Source organism: Rhinolophus sinicus, chromosome 17 (assembly GCF_057876585.1).
Source record: "Rhinolophus sinicus isolate RSI-liver-muscle chromosome 17, RSI-T2T, whole genome shotgun sequence".
NCBI classification, from domain to species: Eukaryota; Metazoa; Chordata; class Mammalia; order Chiroptera; family Rhinolophidae; genus Rhinolophus; species Rhinolophus sinicus.
Genome location: NC_142517.1, coordinates 174,206,549 through 174,229,938, shown reverse-complemented (window position 1 = coordinate 174,229,938; position 23,390 = coordinate 174,206,549). Strand labels below are relative to the sequence as shown.

Sequence of the window (23,390 nt, the reverse complement as noted above, 5' to 3'; positions counted from 1 at the left end):
TTAAATTAAAAAAAAAAAAAAGGACAGGAACTCTAACTCACCTTTTCACAAACTATCCACAAAAGCTTACTGAAAAATGGAATTTTTGCACACTAGAAATTTCCAGGCACTCTTTGCTATGATTAGAACACTGTGGGTCTTTGCAGGGAAACAAAACGCCCCTGGGTTTCCTCGTGTTCTGGTAGAAAGCCCTAGCCTCCCCACAATCCTCACATATGGGGAGAATGAGATCAGTATCCACTTATTTGGTTCATGGCTCTGATCTGAAATGATAATAAAATGTCTCTATGTCCCTGAGAGAGCCACATGGTTACAACACAGGCTGGGCCCCTAGGTGAAGGCCCAGGACAGCTGTGCTGTCTCCTTTGGTATGAAGCCCAGGCCCTGGAGAAAGCTCTAAGTCATAAAAGTTGAGACCCATGGGGTTACCTGGCACCTGGAGGTAATTTATTCACATAAGGAGCAAGGACTCAGACTCGTTATATTTCTAAGGAGATTATTTTGGGAGTGAAGGGAAACAACTTCTTCCTTCCTCTTTATAAGCCAAGTAAAATCACTTTTTGTCTTATGTAAAAGCGATTTTACTTACATCAGACGTTTGACTTGGCTCTCATTGCAGTACCTACTGTGGGGGGCCAGCATGCTTCATATTTTCTGTATGGTAATTAACACAAAATCTGTCTCTGATCCAGAGACCTCATGTGTGTACTCAGGATAAAATTAATAATAATAAATGTTAAAAATTCAATGGTTTTGACATAATTATAAAATTATCTCCAGAGTTTCTAGATAAGTGGATTGATAACCAAGATATGGCCTGAACTGTAGGCCGCATGCCTACAGAGGCACACAGTCGTTTAGGAAGAAAACAAGGCAGAGCATAGGCAGAAGCATGCAGTGACTGGGAAGTGGAAGGGTACGGGGACTACAGCACAGCTGGGACTTGGGGAGGCCAGAAGTCCCCACTCCCAGAGGGCATGCTGTGACAGGTTAAAGGGATACAGCGGGATCTCAGAAATCTTGGAGGTGAGGGTTCTTTGGTAATCTTTCTGCTGCTGTTTGAGGAGTTGTACCTTGGGATGGTGGGGTGTTCCAGAGGCTTGAGGGGAAAGCAAGTGTGTGTCCCTTCAGGGCAAGGGACGCTCCTCCTTCAGCGGCAGCAGGTCCTCCTAGAGACAGACTGTCCTGTCGGGAAAACCCAGGACAGAAAGCAGCCCTTCGTGGTAGGTGTACAGCTCCAGCTCTGCCTCCAAGATGGGGATGTATCCAGGAGCTCCAATTTCCAGGGCTTGGAGGAAGGATGAAGATCCAGAAGCTTCACAGCATCCATCATCTAAAAGTGACGACACCAGCAGCAGAGCCCACCCAGGGTGGGAGTCACTTATTTTCTTGGCTCAGTCATTCAGTGGGTTATTTAAAACTCTCCTTGATGACTTCACTTCAAAAAGGAAAGTGTCCATTGTCAAGGGAGCCTCCACTCCCCCATCTTCCTCAGAAATAATTCTTAGTGGGATATTCAGAGGCTCCCAAAGAGGTACCAGATCGGGCAGAAACAGAATAAAGAGCCATGTAATGGCTGGAGCCCTGGAGCCCTCAGAGGGTTAATTACAGCACACCAGCCTCCTCACCCTTATCCAACAAAAGACCAGAGGCTGAGGTGGCCCCGCCCAGGCAGAGGGAAGCCCCCCTGGCCACTAGGAGCTTGGTAAATTTCCAGATGATGATGTGGCTTGTCCAGCAGACGAGGGTTCGGGCCAGGACCAGGATGACAAAGATAATCCCAGAGGTGAGCGCCAGGCAGACCATGGACTCCTTGTCTTCCACACAGGTATTAGCACCTGTCCCTAGCCAGTAGACCAGCAGGCTCAGCCTGGCCACAAGGAAGATGGTGATGCAAAGGGATGTGGGCAGCCTGAAGTTCCTGGGGGCAGAAGCAGCTGTGGAGACGTCCACCTTGCAATACCTCTGACCTGTTCTCTGTACCTCACAGGACAACCACAGCTCCTCCCACACCAGCTGGGATGCAACGATTCTGTTGTGGAGGCAAGTGGTCACCTCCCGCAAGGGCAGGGTCCAGGCATTCACCTAGCTGAGCAATGTCAGGACGATGCCCAGGATTTGCAGACCAGCTGAGGCTATGGTGACGTTGAGAAGACATATGAAGGAAACCAAAGGGCCTCCATAGTGTGGGAATGGGGATCACTCAACCACTGCACAGCCGGCAAGGAGGGACGTAGATACCAGCTTTGACTCAGTCTTGCTCCAGACTGGGGGTGCTGTGTTCACTGGAAACCCAGGGGTGGTGGTGAGGAAAGACCACTTGCTGGCTGTGGGGATAGCAGTGGCTCAGGGAGCAGGTCCTAGAGCCAAATGGTGCTCAAATCTCCACTCACCACGTACTAGTGCTATGACCTTGGGCAATTCACCTAACCTTCCTGGGCCTCAATGTCCTACTCTGAAAAACAGAGATACCAACAGTGCATTTTAACATGTAACTACATCCTAAGGTGTGGATTAAATGGCACATGGTATGGCCTAAGTAAGCACTGGGTATTATTCTTGTTATTATGTTATTGTTTTATCTCTGGGGCCCTGAAGAAAGTTGGAATTATCTCTGCAATGAGATACTTCTGAGTCTCCTTTTACCATTCCCACACCTTCCTCCACCTCCCAAACACATATACATCTGGACGAGAGCACTGAGAGGGTGGGACCAGGGTCTGTGTCATTTGTCTTGCATGGAGGTATTTGTTGAATTGCGCTGCCTCCTTTGAACGGTATAAAGAATTTCGTGCATCATAGTAGGCTTCTCTAGTCTGTTAGAATACTCAACAATGAATTATTGTTATCAAAGCATTATTGTCCCCATTGTAAAAAGATATTATATAGTACGCTCACAATCAGGGACTATCAGAGCTGGAAGTAATCTCAAAGATGACAGCCTCCTTCCACTTTACTGATGAGGAAACAGATGCCCATGGAAGCTTAAGTGATTTTCCCAGTAATTCACAGTGCCACTCTGATTGAGTTGATAGTTGAGCTACACTTTCTTTGCCCTCCAAGAGCTGCCTAGGGGTAGATTCTGTAACATCCTGAATTGGAAATATAAGCCCATAGTGACTGGCATACAGATCACTCCCGCTGGAGATCTTCCAAAAGATGCAGAGATATCCAGGATGGACTCATTTCCCATTAAATAAAGGCATAATGTAAAATAGCAATTTATTGCTCTTGGCTCAAGATACTCCCAATTATTAGACATACCAATAAAGGCGTGCTTTCTGGGTAGTTTAGTTTTGATAACCAATCATGTCTCCATGCTTTTTTATTTAAGTGACTTAGACGTAAGTGTCTAAGTTATGTTTTGTAGTGCTCACCATAGAACTGGGGGAATGAGAAGAGTGTGACATAGGTTGGATACTCCGAAGGGATAAAATGGAATGGATTTAGGCATATTCAGTTAGCAGGAGTTCCAAAAATCTCCCAAAATTATGGGACTGAAGATAGGGCAGAAATGCAGAACAGATATGAGCACTGTTTGAGCAGGAGTGCTTAGTTCCCTGAATGCAGGAAACATGGGAATGGTAACTATCTCAGAAATCAGCTTGGAGGATGCCATCTGGTTCAAATGCAATAGAATAAGAGAGCAAGATAAATGCAAAGGAGGCCAAAGGAGCAGAGAGTAAGGGGAATTAGCAAAGAGGGGTGTTACCAAAGCTGAAGTTAGATAGATTGCTTAAGAAAATGGTGGCTGGGAAAGTTGAGGGCAGCAAAACTCTAGGAGGAAAGAATATGGTGATCACGAGACTTATCAGGTAAGGAATCTGAACAGTTCTGAGGACAAGCCAATCACAGCTGGACAGGTTGCAAAGACTTGGTCCTGCAGCAATAGAGATAGTAGAAGTAAAATTTATATATATTTTCTAGATTGTTTTCTGTATTATTTTGAAAACTTTCAACCTATAGAAAATTACATTGAGGATCCTTATATCTTTTACGTAGATTTACTAATGGTTAACATTTTCCCAGATTTGCTTCTATCTATCTATCTATCTATCTATCTATCTATCTATCTATCTATCTATCTATCTATCTATTCGGTTAATATCTATCTTCTATCATCTATCTATCTATCCATCTCACACAAAATTTTTTCTGAACCACTTACATTATCTGTGAATTTTAAATGGTCTGTGTCACACTTCACATATATCACCATGTATTTCCAAGAACAAGGGCATGGCTACATGACTACAATTCACTTATCACCTTCAGGAAATTTAACATTGATATAATTGTGTATCTCAAATTTGTATGTATTGTTTTCCCCAGCTCTTCCAAAAAATGTCCTTTATAGCTTTTTTTTCCCTTCTAATCCAGGATCCAACCAAGGATCACACACTGCATTTAATTGTTACGTCTCCTTTAGTCTTCTTGCACCTATGATGGTAACTTAATTTTCGTTCAAGACTGGCATTTTTGAGTCCAGATAAGTTGTTTTGTAGACTGTCCCTCTGTTTGGCCTTGTCTGTTTTGTCATTAGATTTAGGTTAAACATTTTTTTGCAGCAGTATCAGATAAGTGGTCCTATAGACAATAAGCTTTATAGTAAGTCATAATGCACCAAAGTGCTGGAAGCCTGCTGTGATTCTGCTTTTCATCCTGAATATGTTTTGTAAAGAACAAATGGGATGATTACTTCAGATGTGCTGAAAGCTGATCTAGACCTCCACGATATAAATTGGAATCAAAATTCTACTTTACTCTGTGCTACATACAGCTGAGGAATCAGAGGGCTGGTTTCTGTTACTGAAACTCAGATCTTTTCACTCTAGAGCTTATACTTTTCCACTTTCTTTTGTCTTAAAGGAAATGACTTGAAAAACAGATACAATATGTTTGGCAATATAAATATGTTAACCTTAGGATGTATTTGATTCTTACTGTAATTCATTCCTCAAGTGAAATTGGAATCCATTCCCTGTTCAAGGGGATACATTTTAGCTAAGGTGGCTAAATGTGGCAACTGGGTTGCTTAATATTTATACAAAAATTTATTTTTTGTATGAAGGGCTTTATCAGGCATTATATATTTAATGTTCATAATAACTCTGTGAGGTTGACTGAGGCCTCAGTGAGATCAGGATGGTCCTAATTCCGAATGAGACTCACAGTCCTTGGTGTGTTGAGACTGGTTGGCAACCACACATACACCCTCTCGTCTGCCTGAGAAAGGTGGCTGTTCAGAATTGGCTACTAGAATGATCAGGTTATCAGAGAGATCAGGCTAATTGCGATCTTTGAATCCACAGCAACTTTTGTAGCAAGACGGCCAGTCGTAAAACAAAATCCTCCCTTTGATTTGTTGTTTTAGTGGCATGTTACCTAACAAATTAGCACATTCATTGGCTCATTCAATTCTCAAACTTTCATTTGAAACTTCCTTTGCTAGATAAGAATGACAAGTTGGTTGTGATACCTGTTAGGGTACATGAATATTTGTATGGCTCCATGTTCAGGTCTGTTTCCAAAAAGATTTAAGATAGCTTACAGAAACACATATGATTTAATAAAAAAAAAAGAAGAAATAATGTAAGCAATTGGGTTGAGAGAAAAATGCCAACAATGAGATTCATATACAACACAAAGTGTAAGCTGCGAGATTTTATTTTAAATGTTGAGGATACTTGACTGTAAGCATGTTCCTATACCAGGTGGGAAGGAGAAAGTGAAAAGTAAAGATAGAAGAGTTTGAAGGTAATATAGCTGGAGTGAGGTCCCAAGCAGACCAGAAAGGAGATCAAAACCATGTGGATTAGACTGAGAATTAGTCCCTCGTGAAGCTCAAAGGATGTGGCTCTACACAGGATAAAACAACCTGCAACCTCCTGTGGGAAGAGCATCTAAACAGAGGTGTAGACAGCACAGTGGGGGTGGGGGGTGACAGGGTCGGGAGCCAGGCCCACGTACTGGCACCAGATTAGGGCTTCAGACAAAAGAATGGCAACCCATCGTTTTCTATACATATTTTTTTTTTTTGGTTGGAGAAAACCATACTTTTTTGGGGACACGCTTTCCCCCCCACTTCCTCTTCTCTCTGGAATGGCTCACAGTAAGCGTGGTATTAGAAAACTCCTTGGAGTGGAGAAATTCTCCAGGACCCCTGCATGGCCCCTTAATCTGTAGTTGTGACACGCTTGGCTGCAGGAAGTCTTGCTTGTGAACTGGCCATCCCACTAGGACCACAAGGGACCAGGGAACCAGAAACCAAAGCCCTTCCTGCTAGTCTGTGATCCCAGGATTGGTTTTACTCCCCACTTTCACATATTCTTGACTCTGAGAACTTTCAGAACACAATGGAATCACCATTTCAAGGCCAAAAAGAACTTACGGGAAAGAGAAGTGAAAATTGGCCTCCAGCTACTCTCAGGGCGCCAGTGAAAGTGTCATCCTGTTCTCTGGTCATTGTATATATGTGCTTACTTTGCTTGCTTTGACTCACACCTTACTCTATGTCCACCCTCTCCCAAAGAGAGGATTGTTTCCCCATTTTCAATGTGACCCACTGGGGGGAAGGAAGGGGATGACTGTCCCCTGCTTGAGAGAAAGGCACGTTTGTAGGGCCTGAACCTCTCCCAGACTTGCTGCCGCACTGGCTGAGTGAGTGGACTGTGGGCTGGACCCAGCAACCCCTACCCATGGTGCCTTCATCGTGGGAAGTCAGCACAGGCTGCCCCCTTGATGGTCCGGGGCATGGAGCAGGGGGCCTCCCCTGGAGGGCTCTTAGGAGAAAATGGTGGTGGTTTTAACCCACAAAGTTTTGGATGGTGATGAACAACACTAGATAACAGATTCTCTGCCTTTTGCAAATTTACCCTGCGGGTTAAGGTGCCAACTTAGAGTTTTACGTCCTGGGTCCTGTGGATGGCAGTTCTTCATGTCAAGTTCCCAGCCTGATTCTGCAGAGGCTTCACTCAATGTGGTTTAAACACGCGAAGCTTTCCACGTCCTTGCCCAGTATCTAGGGTGGCCTCCCAGGCACACAGGTATCTGGCGTCTCACATGGCTATTCGGGTTCTCTACAGGGCTCCCAGCTGTGTGTTCTCATAGCCCCTCCCACCCCCTCCCCAGCTCCCTGCTGTGCTGCTCCCCATTGCTCCATGTCAGGCTGGTCCCCATTCTGTCCTGCCTTCCCTTTGGGCCAGGACCTCCTCCTAATTGTGGCTTTAAGGAGTAAGCTTGAGGACAATGGTTTTTTAATCATTGTAAATCATGACCTCATTTCCGGCCTCCCAGGCTCCATCCATTCCAGCATTTTCTCTTCTGCCATTTTCCTCACCTTGTGCTATAACGGGATGTTGTGTATCCACAGACTTACAGGAGTATTCAGTATATAGTTTCTAAACAAACACTTTATTTTCTAATTAAAAAAAAAGTGTCAGTGTGGAACAGGCAGCAACCTTCCCTCCTGGTGCTGAGAGATGTGGGGAATGGAGAGCAGCCTCAAATATCCAGTTGAAACACTGTATTCCAAGCCTGGAAAACCTGTATTCAATTTTCTTTAGTTATCCCACTGCCTGACTAAAATTCATGCACTGTGCTGCTCATGTTGTAGAATATGTAACTCCTCAGTGGTTTCTGGGAGTACCTGGAGCCTGGGAAATAGATTTGATTACACAGGGCAAACTTTGGCCCTTCGTTTTCACCTTGACTTTGAATATAAATAAAGGCTGTAAACCTATTTTCTCTTCATTTGAATATAAATAAAGGCTGTAAACCTATTTTCTCTTCATTACTCTACGTCTCTTTCATTCAACAAATACGAGTGCCTCTTGTGTGTCATACAGCCCACTCCCTCATTCCATTTTTTACTTTTATTCATAGTTTCTGGGGAAGTTGCTGATGAGGAGTTTTGACTCTATTCTCTTGGATAAAAGCTGCAGAGATTCAGGCCAAAGGTATCTCAAGCCTAAATAGGTGCAGGATGGAATCTTTTAAGCTCCTTGTTTCTTCTATCCAGCACCAAAGGAGACTGTAATTAAGCACCAAAGTCACACATATTTTTTAAGTAGGGCCAATTCTGGGCACTGTGGAGAATCACAGTTTGAGTCAACAATGGGCCTCAGAGGACCATCTAGCAAAACGCAGCCCTCTTATTTTAGTGATTTAAAAAAATTAAGGCCTCATTTAAACTTAATACAAGCACAAAGCTAGTAAGAGGCAGAACTGGCATGAGTGGTCTTCTGACTCCTAGACCAAAGGTCTTTCTGGCAGGAAACAGCTCACCAGTCAACTCAAATTTCACAAGTGCAGACAGGTATTTCGGAGGGAACAAGTTTAAATTTACCTTCCTAAGTGAGCAAGAATATAACATCAATATTTCCATTTAAAGTGCTTGTTTTCAGAGCACTTATATGCATCCTTCTGTTACAGTTGGCAACAAGGATTATCAAAACTCCACACAACAATGGGAGGAACTGGTGTGCTTTCATGTCTGATTATTTCATCCTGTGAACTAAGTGCTCTGATCTCCCAAGGAGTTTCCGAGCCAGAGGTGTGTCATGTCTGAAGATGGGAAACTAAGATAGCTGTATCGCTACGTATTTCTATACAGGTTCACAAATTTAGTACTTGCAAGACCAGGTTCGTGGCATTTGGGGGCATGAAGTGAGAGTGGGGGGCTATAGTACACCACTCTGGCATCGAGCTTAGTTTTATAGTGACAGGGTGTCAGTGCTGGGAGAGATCGTTTTGTCTAATTCTGTGATTTAGAGGAAGGAACAGTGATTCAGAGATTAACAGGTTTTTCATGGTTTTAGAATAAACAGAAGCAATTTGAGCAATTTACTCATTGGTTATCTCGCTCGTTGATTCTATTCTGCTAACATCCCCCCTCCACGGTATACTACTATCAAATACCAGTTACTTCCATTTCTATTTCTCTTTCGTCTCAATGATAATCCACCTGGGATCCCAAATCCCTCCTGCGTCTCATCTTTTACATTTCATTTAGGATTGTGTGGTGTTACAGACTTGACTTTGTTACAATCTTGACTTTGATGTAAGTAATTTTCCCATTTTCACAGCTATCAAGAAGCACAGGTGACAAAGGAAAACCTGATTTTCAGAAGTAGTAGTTGAGATAAAGCAGTCTCACAGAAAAATCAGTGCCATTTATAAGACTTCATTAATTTAAACCAAATGGTTATGTTTAGCTTAGTAGGTTTCTGTTAAAGGCTCCACTATCGTTCTAGTACAAAGACCTGAAATTAGTTAAGACACATTACCCACAACATTACAACATATTCTATAATTTCTATACAGGGTACTACTCTATGATAAGGGAAAAAACCCAAAGAGGTACATTATTGCAGCACATTAACAATAGTCTATTCTAGTTAATATGCAGTTGTTCAATTAGCTTAGACCTTTTAAAAATTCTGCATATAATCAAGTGCATAAACTCATACAATATCCACATTTTGTACATTCTTTCTATATGTAAAACATAACAGCACTAGCCAGACAGAACTATTTGCATGGGGAGGGAACACTTAATTTTACAGATGGGGGCCATAAACTCAGATTAAAGGGCTTTAGCCATCACAGAGCTAGCTAGCTTTTGTCTGCAGATGCGACTAGCCCTAAATCTAGGCTGTCTGTTATTTGATGATCACAATTCCTCCCCAATTATAGACACCTTCGTAATGCTAACTAGCTCTTTTAAGGGTAGGGAGACAATGCTATTCTAGAAAGATTTGGGATTTGACAAAGGATTCCTATCTTAGCCCCACTTCTTGAGAGCCCAGTGATCTAGATACAACTTAACTTGCTCTCTCTGGAGCCAGTTTCCTCATTTGTCCGATTGAGGTAAATACCTGACGCGTGGAGTTGTAGAGAAAGTGTGATGTGTGTGAAATGCATGGCATATTGTAGGTGGTTAACACGTGGTCTAACCCACGGTGGGGCTGAGAGTATAGACTCCCTTAAGTATAGGCTGCACTAGTGAGAGCACCAGGTAATGGGTTCACGCCTAAACAGGTAAATTAGATAAATGAGGGAGGGTAGAGGTGAGTAGTTTTTATGGGTTCACTTGCTATGATGGGAACAGTTTTCTGTGGGAAAGAATGGAGAAACAGAATTACAGATCAGCAGGACAGAAGTCCAGATTTTAAGGAATAAGTTTTTGGCCATTGCCCTTTTATCTATATAGTTGTCTGGGGTGGGGGGAATTAGTATTGGAGGAGGAATTAGGATAATTCCCTCCAGCAAGTTTATCATGCTTTAGTGTAAGACGATCAACTCTTCAGAAAAAGTAATTAAATCCACACTTACAAAACAATTATTCAGATTATACAATAATCACTATTAAAAAAGATAATTCCACACTTACTTTAAGTAATGTCATTTGAAAGTATAAAACCTTTCATATCTAACTGCAAAAAATAAATGTTTTTTAAATTTGGAGGTACCATCTCAGTGCCTGAATATGGCAAAATAGTAATAAATTTATTTATAATCATGTCAATATTTCCCACTCCTTAGAGGTGTGGGGAGGCTGACAAAACCAAAATGAATGCTGATACAATCTTTATTGTTTTAATTAAAATTTCCAAGTGAATCTAACTTCTAGATTTGTGCTGTCCAAAAGGACAGCTACCGTATTTCCCCCAAAATAAGACCTAGCTGGACAATCAGCTCTGATGCATCTTTTGGAGCAAAAATTAACATAAGACCCAGTCTTATTTTACTATACGACTGGGTATAATATAATAATACTGGGTCTTATATTAATTTTTGCTCCAAAAGATGCATTAGAGCTGATTGTCCAGCTAGGTCTTATTTTCAGGGAAACGGGGTACTAGGCACATGTAGCTTTTGAGCACTGGAAATGGGGATAGTCCAAATTGAGATGTGCCTTACGTGTAAAATACACACTGGAATTTGAAAACTTAGTATGGAAAAAAAGTGTAAACATTATCATTTAGTATTTTAAAACCTGATTATATGTTCAAAGAATGTTTTAGGTATATGGGGCTTAATAAAACAAGTCATTAACAATTTGGCAGTTTAATAAAATATATCATTATTATTGTTTTCATCTGATTTTTTAAAACTTTTTATTGTAATTACTAGACAAATTAAAATTATAAAAGGACTTGCATTATATGTCTATTGGATAGTGCTATGTTACATACAACTACTTACACACATACAGAGGATCATTATAAAAGCCACCAAAGAAATCTGTAACATTAGTGAGAAACTCTATAGGACAAACTTGATTTCTTCAATAAATTGTACCCAGAAAAAAAACGAGACGAAGAAGAAAATATAGATTAAGTGAGACTTCAGGGAGTTCTACTTCTGGAATGGCAGTATAAGATCTACGGACCTGTTCCTCAGCACAACCATAATTGGAAAAAAAAAAAATTAAAAAAACAACCATTTAAAGTCTCCAGAAATTGTCCTAAGTATATACAGCAACTGAAGAAACATTTAATCAAGAAAATCTACTAAATTTCAGCAAGAACAGTGAGAATCTGTGGCACTCAGGCTGCAAGCTGCTCCCTTCTCTCCAGCCCAATCCAGAATGACAGAAGCTCCACTCTAGCAGGAAGGGCCAACTAGACAGACATTCCCTTGCCCCGCTGCTCAGCTCCCAGGGGGAGACAGCCAGCATTTCTTATGGCCCCCAGCTCTGTGTCGCAGAGGCTAAATTCCAGGCAAGTGCAGCTGAGAGGCTGGGTTCTCCCTTCTTCTAAGCTCACACTCATGGAATGGAGCCTTTACCCCAAGCACAGCAGGCTGAGAACACTGGAATCGTGTTTACTCAAAAGGCAGAGGTTCCATGCCAGGAGAAAGATGTAAAGATCAGAGGCTCTTGTCTTTCCGCCCGGTTTGTAAAACAGGGCTGTACCTCAGAGAGAAGTACCTGCCTCCAGAACTGCCCCCAATTCTGGAACAGCGGAGGGGAGATTTTGCCTCGGTGTGACAGGCAGTCTGTAAGAATAGAGAGCTCTGGCATTGTTCTTAGAAATAGAGTGAAGTTCAAGCCTAAAGTGTTCTTGAAAACAATGGAGAGCAATTTTGAGGCCAGTAGCTCCATGAGAGCAACAAGTTAAACCACAAACCAGCTAGTTCACCAGAAAGAACCAGGAAAAGAAACAGCTAAGAGTCCTCTTACAGTCAGAATAAATCTTAAAACTGGCCTCAAACACTCACTCTGCAAAGGCACCTAAACCTAATGGATCAGATTGTAGAACAATGTGTGCCCCACATAATGGAAATAATGTAAAATGGTGCAGTTGACTTGTAAAACAGCCTTGTGGTGCTTCAACAGGTTAAACAGAGTTATCAAGTGACTCAGTAATTCTGCTCCTCGGTATATACCCAGGAGAAAACAATAAAAATGAATGAAGTACTGAACCAAGCTACAGCATGGATGGTAAATGAAAGAAATTAATAACAAAAGACGACATATTGTAAGACTCTATTTATATCAAATGTCCAATATAGGCACATCTATAGAGACAGAAATATTAGTGGTTGCCTAGGGCATGAGGTGGGGTAGGGGTTGGAAGTGGAGGTTTGGGGTGATGAAAATGTCCTCAAGTTGATCGTGGTGATTGTGTACAACTCTGTGAATATTCCAAAAAACCCTACTGTATTGTACATCTTAAATGGGTGACTTATATAGTAAGTTATATATCTCAATCTAGCTGTTATTTAAAAATATGTATTTTTAAATATAGGCTTTACTTGGAGACTGACTCAAAATACACTAAAAAGCCATCTGAAGCAATTTAGTGAACATTCATTGATATGTGCTCTTATGATTGGTTTACTTTACTGTTTTGTTAACTTTTAAAAATGTCTTTAAAACTTACTTTTAAATTATATTTAACATACATTACATTGGTTGCAGGCATACAACATAGTGATTAGACATTTATATGTCTTATGAAGTGATCACCACGATAAGTCTAGTACCCATCTGGCACCATATATATAACTTATTACAATATTATTGACGATATTCCCTAAACTATACTTTGCATCCCTGTAATTTTATAACTGGCAGTTTGTACTTCTTAATCCCCTTCACCTTTTCCACCCATCCCCCACCTCCCCCCATGTGGCAGTCGTTTGTTCTCTGTATCCGAGTTCGTTTCTATTTTGTTTGTTCATTTACTTTTTTAGATTACACATATAAGTGAAATTGTATGGTATTTTTCTTTCTCAGTCTTATTTCACTTAGCATAATACCCTCCAGGTCCATTCATGTTGTCACAAATTGGCAAGATTTCCTTCTTTTTTTATGGCTGAGCAATATTCCATCATATATAATCATCCGTACCACATCCTCTTATCCATTCATCTATAGAGGGACACCTAGGATGCTTCCATATCTTGGCCATTGTAAATAACGCTGCAGTGTACATAGGGGTGCGTATCTTTCTTCGAATTAGTTTTCAATTTCTTTGGATACTCAGAAGTAACTACTGGGTCATACAGTTCTCTTTTTAGGTTTTTGAGGAATCTCCATACTGTTTAATATAGTGGCTGCACAAGTTTACAATCCCACCGACAATACATGAGGGTTCCATTTTTCTCCACATCCTCGCCAACACTTTTTGTGATTTATTATTGATTATAGCCATTTTGACAGGTGTGAGGTGGTATCTCATGGTGGTTTTGATTTGCATTTCTCTGATTAGTGACATTGAGCATATTTTCATGTCTATTGGCCATCTGTATGTCCTCTTTGGAGAATGTCTATTCAGGTCCACTGCCATTTTTTAATTGGATTATTTTTAACGTTGTGTTGTGTAAGTTCTTTATATGTGTTGGATATTAACCACTTATTGAATGTATTATTTGAAAATATCTTCTCATTGAGGTTATGTTTTTGTTTTACTGATGGTTTCCTTTGAGGTACAAAAACTTTTTAGTTTGATGTAGGGCCATTCATTTTTCCTTTTGTCTTTGATCTAGGAGACATATAAAAAACATATATTGTTAAGGCCAATGTCCAAGAGTTTATTGCCTGTTTTCTTCTAGGAGTTTTATGGTTTGGGGTCTTATATTTAAGTCTTCAATCCATTTTGAGTATTTTTTTAATATATGGTGCAAGAAAGTGGACTAGTTTCATGTTTTTTGGGGTTTTTTTTGGCGTGTATCTGCCCAGTTTTTTCACACCATTTATTGAAGATTATCTTTACAATATAAGAATATTGCATATTCTTGCCTGTTTTTGTTGTAGATAATTGACCCTATCAGTGTGGGTTTATTTCAGAGCTCTGTTTGGTTCCATTGACCTATGTTGTCTTTGTGCCTCTCTTCACTTTTGTCTTTCGATCTACAGTCTGTTGCAAGAAGCATATGCACTGGTCTTGTTTCTTATCCAGCTACCCTGTGTGTTTGTAGGTATTTGGTAGATTTGCTGTGTCTCCCAGTTTCGAAAGTGTGGCCTTATTATGTAGGTGTACTGTGGGGTCCAGTGGTGCAGTCCCCCTTGGTCACCTGAGTCATGTGCTCCAGGGGTGCCCGTGTGGGTCTCATGTGCCCTCCTGTTGTAGTTGGGCCTCGAATGCTGCTGGCATGTCAGTGGATGGGGTTGACCTTCAGGCTGACTGGCTGTGACGACAGCGGTTGAGCTATTGTGCGGGGGAGGGGGTGGGTGATTGCATGGAGAGGGAGGCACTTAAGCAGGGCTTTGGTGTGGTCTGAGGCTGGCCCCCACTTGTAAAGGCTTGAGGCCACTTGGTGGGAGCTACAGTGCAAAACCAAGTCTGGCAGTCTTTTGTGCTGGGCTTGGGGCAGGAGCTACAGTATGAGCCGAGGCTGGCTGCCAGTCATGTGGAGGTTGTGGGCTTTGGGGAGACTGCAGTGCATTCTCAGGTGGGTCGCTGCTTGTATGGAGGGTCAGAGCTGCCGGAAGAGGCTTTGGCAAGGTGAGTGGGCTGGGCACAGGGCAAGCAGTTAGCTAGGTTAATGGAGAACAGATTTTACACTTGCCTGCGTTGGCCAGCTTGGTGGGAGAAGAGCTCAACAATGAAACAGTGGTGCCCCCCCACTGGTGCTCAACTCCTGAGAACCCCCTACCCCATTCCACTGATCTTCATTTCTCTTGAATGTAATTCCTGCTGCTTTTCAAAATCAGACGTTATGGGACTCCTCTTCCTGACACACGTGTCCTGGGTTGGGGAGCCCCATGTGAGGCTGGGATGCCTCACAACTCAGGGGGGCCTTCTGCAACCAACCTATTCATACTGTTTATTAATCACCATTCCATGGGTGTGGGACCTGCCTGGAACAAGTCTCTGCTCCTACCTGTCTCGAAGTGCGTGGCTGCTTTATATCCTTAGTTATAAGACTTCTGTTCAGCTAGACTTCAGGTGGTTCTCAGTGATGGCTGTTCTACAATTTAGTTGTAATTCTGATGTGTTCATGGGAGGTGAGTTCAGGATTTACCTATGCTGCCTCCTTAACTTTTTGAATTTTATAGAAACCTGTTGGGGAACTGGAAAACTCCAAATGCCAAGGGGTTAAAATGTAGCAACTTCACTACTTTAATACAGAGGAGATGCATTCTTCTCTATTAGCAGTGGGACCTTGGTTAAAAAGCAGTTTTCACAGTACACACACACCTCGTTTTACTGCACTTCACAGATGTTGTGGTTTTTACAAATTGAAGGGAAGACCTTCCACCAGCAAAAAGATTACTACCTGCTTTATTGCAATACTTGCTTTATTGCAGTGGTCTGGTACCGAACCCACACGATCTCTGAGGTATGCCTGTATTCATAGCCGTAACACAGAGAGAGTAGTAACAGTTCTCCTTATCTTCCAAATCTGTCATGAAAATTTTATTTACAAGTATGGCAGACAAGCCTTAACCTGAAAGGCTTGAGCCAGGTGATCTGAATCATTCTATATTATATAATACCCTCAGTGGGGTCTGTGAAACATCACATAATCAAATCATTTCTCTAAACTTGTCTAAGAGAAATAAATAAAGTAAGAGATATGAATCAGGACTACAGAAGACCTAATATCAATTCAGGTCATATTTGGCCAGTGTGGGGACAGAGTCCCAGAGAGCAGTTTCCAGGCTCTCGGCCTCACGTGGAAAGGTGCTGGCTCAGTTATTACGTGGCCATCAGCTGTTACCGGTTAGCCATTAGCCACCAATATAACTGCCGTGACTGAGCTAGCAAGCGTGGATTGCGGCTAGCAAGCGCGGTTAGCAAGCGGATTGTGGACTGTTGATACTACTTCCTGTGTCTCGCCAGGCCTCAGCGAGATGGGGGTGCAGGAAGACCCTTCGTTGGGGTACTGGCGAATGTTCGCTTTTGTGTCTTAAACAGCCACCAGCGAGAATATAGTGGTATGACTCCCCTATCTATGGCTCCGTTGTTCCTTTTTGGCCTCACCATATCCTGCGTTCTGGTGTGGGGAGTTGGAGCTGAGACCCTGCATGACAGCCACCAAATGAATTTTGGTATCAATAAAAAGATAAAAGATGTATATATGAATGAACTCAGCAACTGTAAAGTGTGATGCAAATATAGCTTCATATTATCAGTTACTCAAAAGGTAAAGACTGTTAATATTTTAAAAACAGAAATAACATTAAAATGTTTTTGGAATATCAACATATTTAAAAAAAAACACAAAAAACAAAAGCAAGAATCCTCCCCCATCTCCAAGGCTTAGAGAGCAGTTATCCAGCTGTAGTCTACTTTCCTGAATTTTCTCAGTTCTTTTTCTTCAGATTTTGACAACTGATGTATAATGTCTTCTCCCAAATCTGTGTTATCTGTATCCTGAACCTTTCCAGTAAAATCATTTTCTTCATCTGAATCCTCACTTTCTTTTTCTTCTTCCATATCTATATCATCAGGAAGTTCTTCAGCACTTTAACAATAACATAATAAAATATAAACTTACTATTACATATTTCTAAAAAATAACTTTCTAACTTAAGACCCTTATATAAAAATGTAACCAAATAGACAAAGTAAATGGAAAACCTTGTTATTGAGTACAGTTTAAAAATTACACGCTATTATAAAGAACAGGTGAATTTAACAAAAAAGTGTAATTTTGAGTTATACGTATATCAAATCTTTAAAACATACAAAAGATCTCTTTTCTGACACTTATTTTCAATGCATTTCATTTACATGACTTAATAATCCTATATCCTTTAAGTACATGTTAAAGCCAAAATAAAGGGAGATACAGTGCAAAAATATTCTAATAAAGAATAACGAAAACCAACCTGTTTCCCAAAACAGAAATCTTAAACATATTTTAAGAACTGGATTACCTCTTAGTCTCTTTTGACAGCAGTAATGAATTCACAAACATGGAGCACAGGTAAGAAGCAGATGGCAGTACGTGGGCTGGAGTATGAAGAAGCTAGAGGAAAAACAGAAAAATAGGGTTTCATTTTAAAAGATGAAATGCCAAGAGCCAACATAATAAGCTTTCCCCACAGAAAAACCAAACCTAAAGAAAAATCTATTCCTACCTTCCTATTATTTATGCAAACAACTCCTCCCCTCACCCCAGGCTTCAAACAACCTGAAATCATAAGTGTATGCTATTTGATTTGGGTATTAAAGTTGTACAGTATACAAATGATTATTCAAAAGTTATCTGTTGAATAATACGTATATAAAAAGTCTAACTTAAGGTGCTTTAGTGCACATAATCGGTTTCACATTGTTTGCTTTAATAGCTACTTACCTCACTAATTGCAGGTATGTTTTCTGTTAAGGGTAGTTGTATCAGTTCATCCTCCAAAGCTTTATTTAATTTTTCATCCTGCTGTTGCCTGTGTTTTCCCAGTATGAAATAAAATGGAGTTGTCGGAAGACTTTCTTCTGCTAGTAGCTATAGGGATTTAAGACAAAGGGAAATTACTTCAATAAAAAGGAGGAACTGCCTTTGACTTAAGAAGTAATAAAGAGTCCTAAAAGGTCAGGGAAGGAAAAACGTTAGAAATTATCTAGTATGAGTCTTTCATTTTACAGGTAAAGCAATTGAGGCCTAGCAGCCCAATTACCTGTGGGAAAAGCTAACAACGGACACTTAGATGATAGAACAAAATACCCACTTATCACTGCTTTTCCCTCAAATCCTACAAAAATGATAGCAAAGCACTTTTAAAAAGGGCATAAACCAGTGAATGGGGAATACATTAACATGTTGGAAGCTAGAAAGCAGGTTGAAGGGTGGTAAGTAACTCAGTAAACCTGAAAAAGCAGAATTCTAGGCTGGCTGTGGGGAAAGCCAAGAAGGATCCCAATTTATACTGCAGAATCCTGCAAATGTTGAGGAATTAGTACCAACTGTAACAGTACATGTGTAAAGGACCAAAAAGACCCAAGTAATCTGGCTGAAAGTCTACTCAGAGAGCACTCTGATTCATAGCTCCTTTCAGCCCCAGCGGAGGGCTGGAGGCATATTCTGTGAAGAGTGAAACAAAAGCGCCCTCTCGACTGCACTGCTTGGTGGGGCTGGAGGGAGTGTGTTCACAGTCGAAGGCAGTTGTACCTCGTGGAGGGTGCTTCTCAGAACACTGACAGCCAGGCTGACATTGTTCAGGTAAGAACTTAAAGAATTTTATCTGGGCAATTTGACCTGCCTAAGAGAAAAAGACCTCAAAATAATGACATTGGAGATTTTCTCAAAATAACTCAGATAAGTTGAGGCCAGAGAACAAGTTCTGCCCAGCAGAGACCCTCCAAATGGCTGTGTTGCTCACACTCACTTTGAAATAAAGCAGAAAGCCAGGCATCATCAGATTCTGATGAAAACCTCCAAAAATAAAAGACAGAGTCCAAAATAGACTGAAAACAAAACCTGATGGAATCACCATGCATGAGAGAAAGGGAGGAAAAAAAAAGATTTGGTGATGAAAATGAGGAGTTCTCCCATAAAACAGAAAGAGGAGGAAACAGTTAATATTTGAGCTCTCAGTAGTAGAAGGTTCTGCACTAATATAAATAACAGGAGTTCTAGAAAAAGAACGGAGAAAATGAAAGCAGAGAAGTAATTAATTTTTCCTTAGTTCTCTGATCAAAACACTTCAAGAGGCTCCACATTTCCTGAGGAAAAGCCAGTCGTTTTCACTGAGGCCAACTTTCACCACCCTATTTAAAATGCAAGCAGTATCCCCTGCCTCCCTTTCCTCTATTCCTCCCCTCCTAATTTCTATCACCTTCTAAAACACTACATATTTACTTGTTTCATGCTTGCTATTTATTGTATCTTCCTGGTAAACTAAACTTCACCAGTTTAGATACCTGACTATTGTTTTCACTGACGTACCCCAAGTATCCAGAACACAGTAGACACCCAACAAAGGGCTGCTGAATGAAATCAAGTGAGTAAAGGATCAATAATATAAATGGCACTGGATTCTAGTAACTCTGGAAAATACTTGAGAAGACTTGCACAAGTTGAATTTGGGATGAATTAGGTGAGAAGTAAATAGAAAACTGAACAAATGAAGGAAGAAGGCAATTACTAATGCCAGAGAAAAAACATTGACCACGAAAAAACAATCTGTCCATACTACATGGCTTGGCTATGAATTGAGTTTACTTGGTTATAATGAGAAATACTGACCTATTCAATTTGAAGATTGGGAAACTAGGGGAAAACAAGGGAGGGAAAGGAGCGAAAGGGAAGGAATGGGAGGAAGAGGGGGAGGGAGAGAGAGACAAAGAAAGAGAGAGGGGGGAGGGAAAGGAGAGAGAGAGGAAAGAGAGAGAGTTGTGTATGTGTGGGGAGTCGTGGTATGGAAAAAAGCTATAACTTCAACTTTAATAGATCAGAGTCAGATAATAGCTAAACCTGAAAAACCCAGAATTAGCAATATAAATACGTTTCTCAGAGACATGGAGTTAATATGGGTAATGGCAGTGGTGCCGAAGAAGTTTTTCCTGAAAAGCAACATAAAACTACTTGACTCTTTAAATCACAAGCATTTATTACTGACACTATAAAGTAAAAATGGTTTTTAAAAGAACAATGTAACTTCAAAAGAGACAAGTAGTTTATAAGTATGGTTTTTAATTCCATTTTAGGGTCCTGTAAAACATGTTTTCTCATAGCTGAGTTCTAAAAGATAACCTTACCTTGTAGGGAGGCAAAGCAGTCTGTACCATGAGTGGCTAAAACATACCTGCTTGCTTGTTGGTGTGAGTTTCTCTTCTGGAGACTTGGTGCTGAATGTCAATAAACTCTGAAAAGAGAGACCGATTAATGCAAAAGATAAATTGTAGAGTACAAATCTAAATAAGATGTTAAAGTTAGAAAACTTGATAAAACTTGTCTTGATAATATATACACATATATTTACTTAAAGTGCCTCGAAGGTGTGGGTGTAAGAGGTGCTCATACACACACTAGTAAGACTGCTGTACTGAGCATATTAGACAATTTCTTTGGAGAAGCAATCCCTTAGTAAAACTACTCCATCCGTCATGGGATCACTATTACTCTTAAGTATTAAAGCAACTGAAAATTACATGTACAAAGTGATGGCCTTTTTTAAGGAGAGACGGTTACCTGTGATTTTGTTAGGAAGTAAAACTGGGATCTGTTTAGCCACTGGTAAGCTTCTGAGGTGAATGATTCAGGGACATCTCGCGGAACAAACACTCCCCATTGGACTTCCTCTCTACAGATATTCTTTTGAATATACAATGGCCTTGGCTCACTAGGTTTAAATACAAACACTAGAGGGGAAAAAAAACAACAGACAGTAACATTTTGCCTGTAAATGTTAGTTCTAGCCTCAGAGTGGCAGACCACACTAATCCTGAGACTTACCCATTAAATAACCCAGGTCATAATTATTTTAGGCTCTGATTCAACAAACATCTGGGCGCCTACTATGAGCCACGCAGATGAGAAATGAGGGCTTTGAAGACAAGAAAGAGAAAAGGAATCCTGGCTCCAGAGACCAGGGCCTACTGCAGAAGACATTATTAACGAAGTATTTTGTCTAGAAGAGAGTTTGTAGAAAGTGCTTCAAGATCACAGAGGAGAAGGATTAAAGTTTCTCAGGGAAATTAGCTTCCAAGAGGTGAAATCTCTCTTGGACTTTGAAGGCTGAGTAGGAACTGGCATGCTGAAAAATGAGGGCTGTACCAGAGCTCTCCTAGAACTAAGTATAAATGCCTACATACCAAGATGTTGGGGCAAGAACTCAAGAAAGAAAGGGCAGTGCCTCAGGCAGAATGGTTTCAAACAAACATCTGATTTGAAGGCAACTTTGACTCAAAGATGTTAGAAAGAAAATTTATGTAACCGATCTCCTCTTACTATCAAAGTATGATCTGTACTTACAGTCTGAACCCACTGAAGACTGAGAAACTGCAGCAACATTCTCTGAATTCGGATCAGGTTCCATAACGCTAATGTCTAATTTTGCACTCCACTCCACTAGGGGAAAAAGAACAGGCGATTCACTTCTAAGAAGAAATTTACCAAAAGCTTTTGAAAGCTTGTTATTTAAAATAGATAACCTTAATCTTTATTGGGACAATCAATTCTATTGTTCTCAGGAAGAAGGATTTTACAAGTGACACATGGAGACACACTGAAATTTTTTGTGGAAGACTACACTAAAGCGAGGTGTAGGAAGCAGAAAAACCAAGTACTCCTTCCATACACTATGAAATGGTTATTATTTCAGGCAGCTACTGTCAGGTGCTTTTCTACTGCTGCCAAACATTGTTAGCCCCGACTCACTGTAGAGAATATAAAAAAATGTTCTCACACATTCATTACCCAGCAACCACGTCTTCCAAACATCTACCTGAATGAGTGCAATGCCACTAAGCCCACATGTTAGGAGGGCTGTGCAGGCTACACTCAAATTTCAAGCTGGCAGGGATAATGCAGGTTAATATGTATCACCAGAAACATCCCTCACACTGTTAGGAGGATGGAGAATATGGAAGACAACAGAAAGGCAGACACAGTGAGACACTGAAAAAGGTGAGGATAATGGAAGTCTATTCACTGACCATTAGGCAATTTATAAATAATCCAAGTCTATTACAGGTCCAGTCCTTCAACTTTTAGGGGTATAATATACCATTAAAAAATTATATATTCTTTGGGCAGAGACATGAAGATATAATCCAAAGTTTAATGGCCACTTCCTATCTGCTTTGCCAAGTCACATTGTAGTAAAAAAAAAAAAATCTTACATGCACAACTGAGCAGATTCCAACAGCAAAGAATGCCATTTTCAGTAGTACCAAGAAGATACTTTGAACAAGTCAGTCTCCCAAAGCAAAGGTGCCTAGAGTAAAACCACAAAGAAGTAAACAATAGTCATTTCGATCATACTTAGTTACAAAGGACTGCAGACCTGTGGCACAATTTTATGCAATGCAGATTTTTAGATAGACACATGCTTTTGAGCATAATTATCTTGCAGAAAAAAGGGACTAAAGAGTACAAATTTATTTAGATATATTGTTCTTTAGGAAAACAGGTTTGATGACCAATTCTTTTCTCTAATATGCTCTGACGTATAATAATTAAGATGCATACAGAAAGTGTATGTGAAATATGCAGTCATTTAACAAAAACCTTTTTTATGCTCATTTACCTCAAAAGGCCAGTTTGTAATATGAATTCTGAAGAAAGTTTTACAAAGTAAATTCAGAATCAGACATGTTGGGAATAGAAACAATTTCATTAGCCATCTACCACTGTCCTCAAATGCTGTTACGTGAAGTAAAAAGCAAGACACTGCTGTTAATTTTCCCTTGCCTTTTGGAAACAATGAGGTTTGAACATAACATCGCTTTTATGACAATACACAGAAATTAAACATTGTTTGGATCTACTGAGGTTTAACTTAAGAATAGCATCTATTATTATGTAGCACAACTGAAAAGTATTACCACAAAGAAAAAATCTGTAGGCCAAGAATTAAATGTCAATCCTGATTTCTGAAATGGATACATCACAGCACATCGTTCATATGCAGAGAATTTGTAGCTTCCCAGCACACTAGTAAGCTGGGGGCCCCACTGAGCCAAGGCCACTTTTAGAGAAAACATAAATTATTACTGAAGTTCATGTAGAAAGACTTGTTTAAATCTAAAAGACAAACTTCACATTCCCCAAATTATTTACCTACCTTATTTTCCCAGCTCGTTGACAAAATGTACATTTAAGTTCCCATGTCTCTGAATCCCATATTGTAACAATTTCCTCAAAACTAACTGCTAGTAAAGAGCCATCTTCAGAGAAACAACAGTTGGTGGCTTGGTATTTGTGATAACTACCCACGAAGTCACAGGTCCAGCCAACAGCTTGTTCTGTGGAAATGTTGACCATAG

The 23,390-nt window shown here is 40.5% G+C and overlaps 1 protein-coding gene and 2 long non-coding RNA genes across 4 annotated transcripts in view; 1 reads left to right on the top strand and 2 right to left on the bottom strand.

The window, feature by feature from the left end:
* LOC148754879 (uncharacterized) overlaps window positions 1-23,390 on the top strand; it is a 239,693-nt gene that overhangs the window by 19,856 nt on the left and 196,447 nt on the right. The window lies entirely within an intron of this gene.
* Window positions 7,395-10,740, bottom strand: LOC141572898 (uncharacterized). Its single transcript, XR_012498444.2, has 2 exons — window positions 7,779-10,740; window positions 7,395-7,738 (listed from the first exon to the last, which is right to left on the bottom strand). It is a non-coding gene; the product is annotated as an uncharacterized LOC141572898 (long non-coding RNA).
* Window positions 15,722-23,390, bottom strand: part of WDR75 (WD repeat domain 75) — a 30,453-nt gene continuing 22,784 nt past the window's right edge. The window contains exons 14-21 of the mRNA XM_019740758.3: window positions 23,189-23,369; window positions 22,245-22,339; window positions 21,376-21,471; window positions 20,593-20,762; window positions 20,207-20,266; window positions 17,761-17,907; window positions 17,339-17,430; window positions 15,722-16,923 (exon numbers count right to left, since the gene is read on the bottom strand). Of these exons, the coding sequence (XP_019596317.2) occupies window positions 16,719-16,923; window positions 17,339-17,430; window positions 17,761-17,907; window positions 20,207-20,266; window positions 20,593-20,762; window positions 21,376-21,471; window positions 22,245-22,339; window positions 23,189-23,369 (1,046 nt within the window). The 3' untranslated portion in view covers window positions 15,722-16,718. The remainder of the gene's footprint in view (window positions 16,924-17,338; window positions 17,431-17,760; window positions 17,908-20,206; window positions 20,267-20,592; window positions 20,763-21,375; window positions 21,472-22,244; window positions 22,340-23,188; window positions 23,370-23,390) is intronic.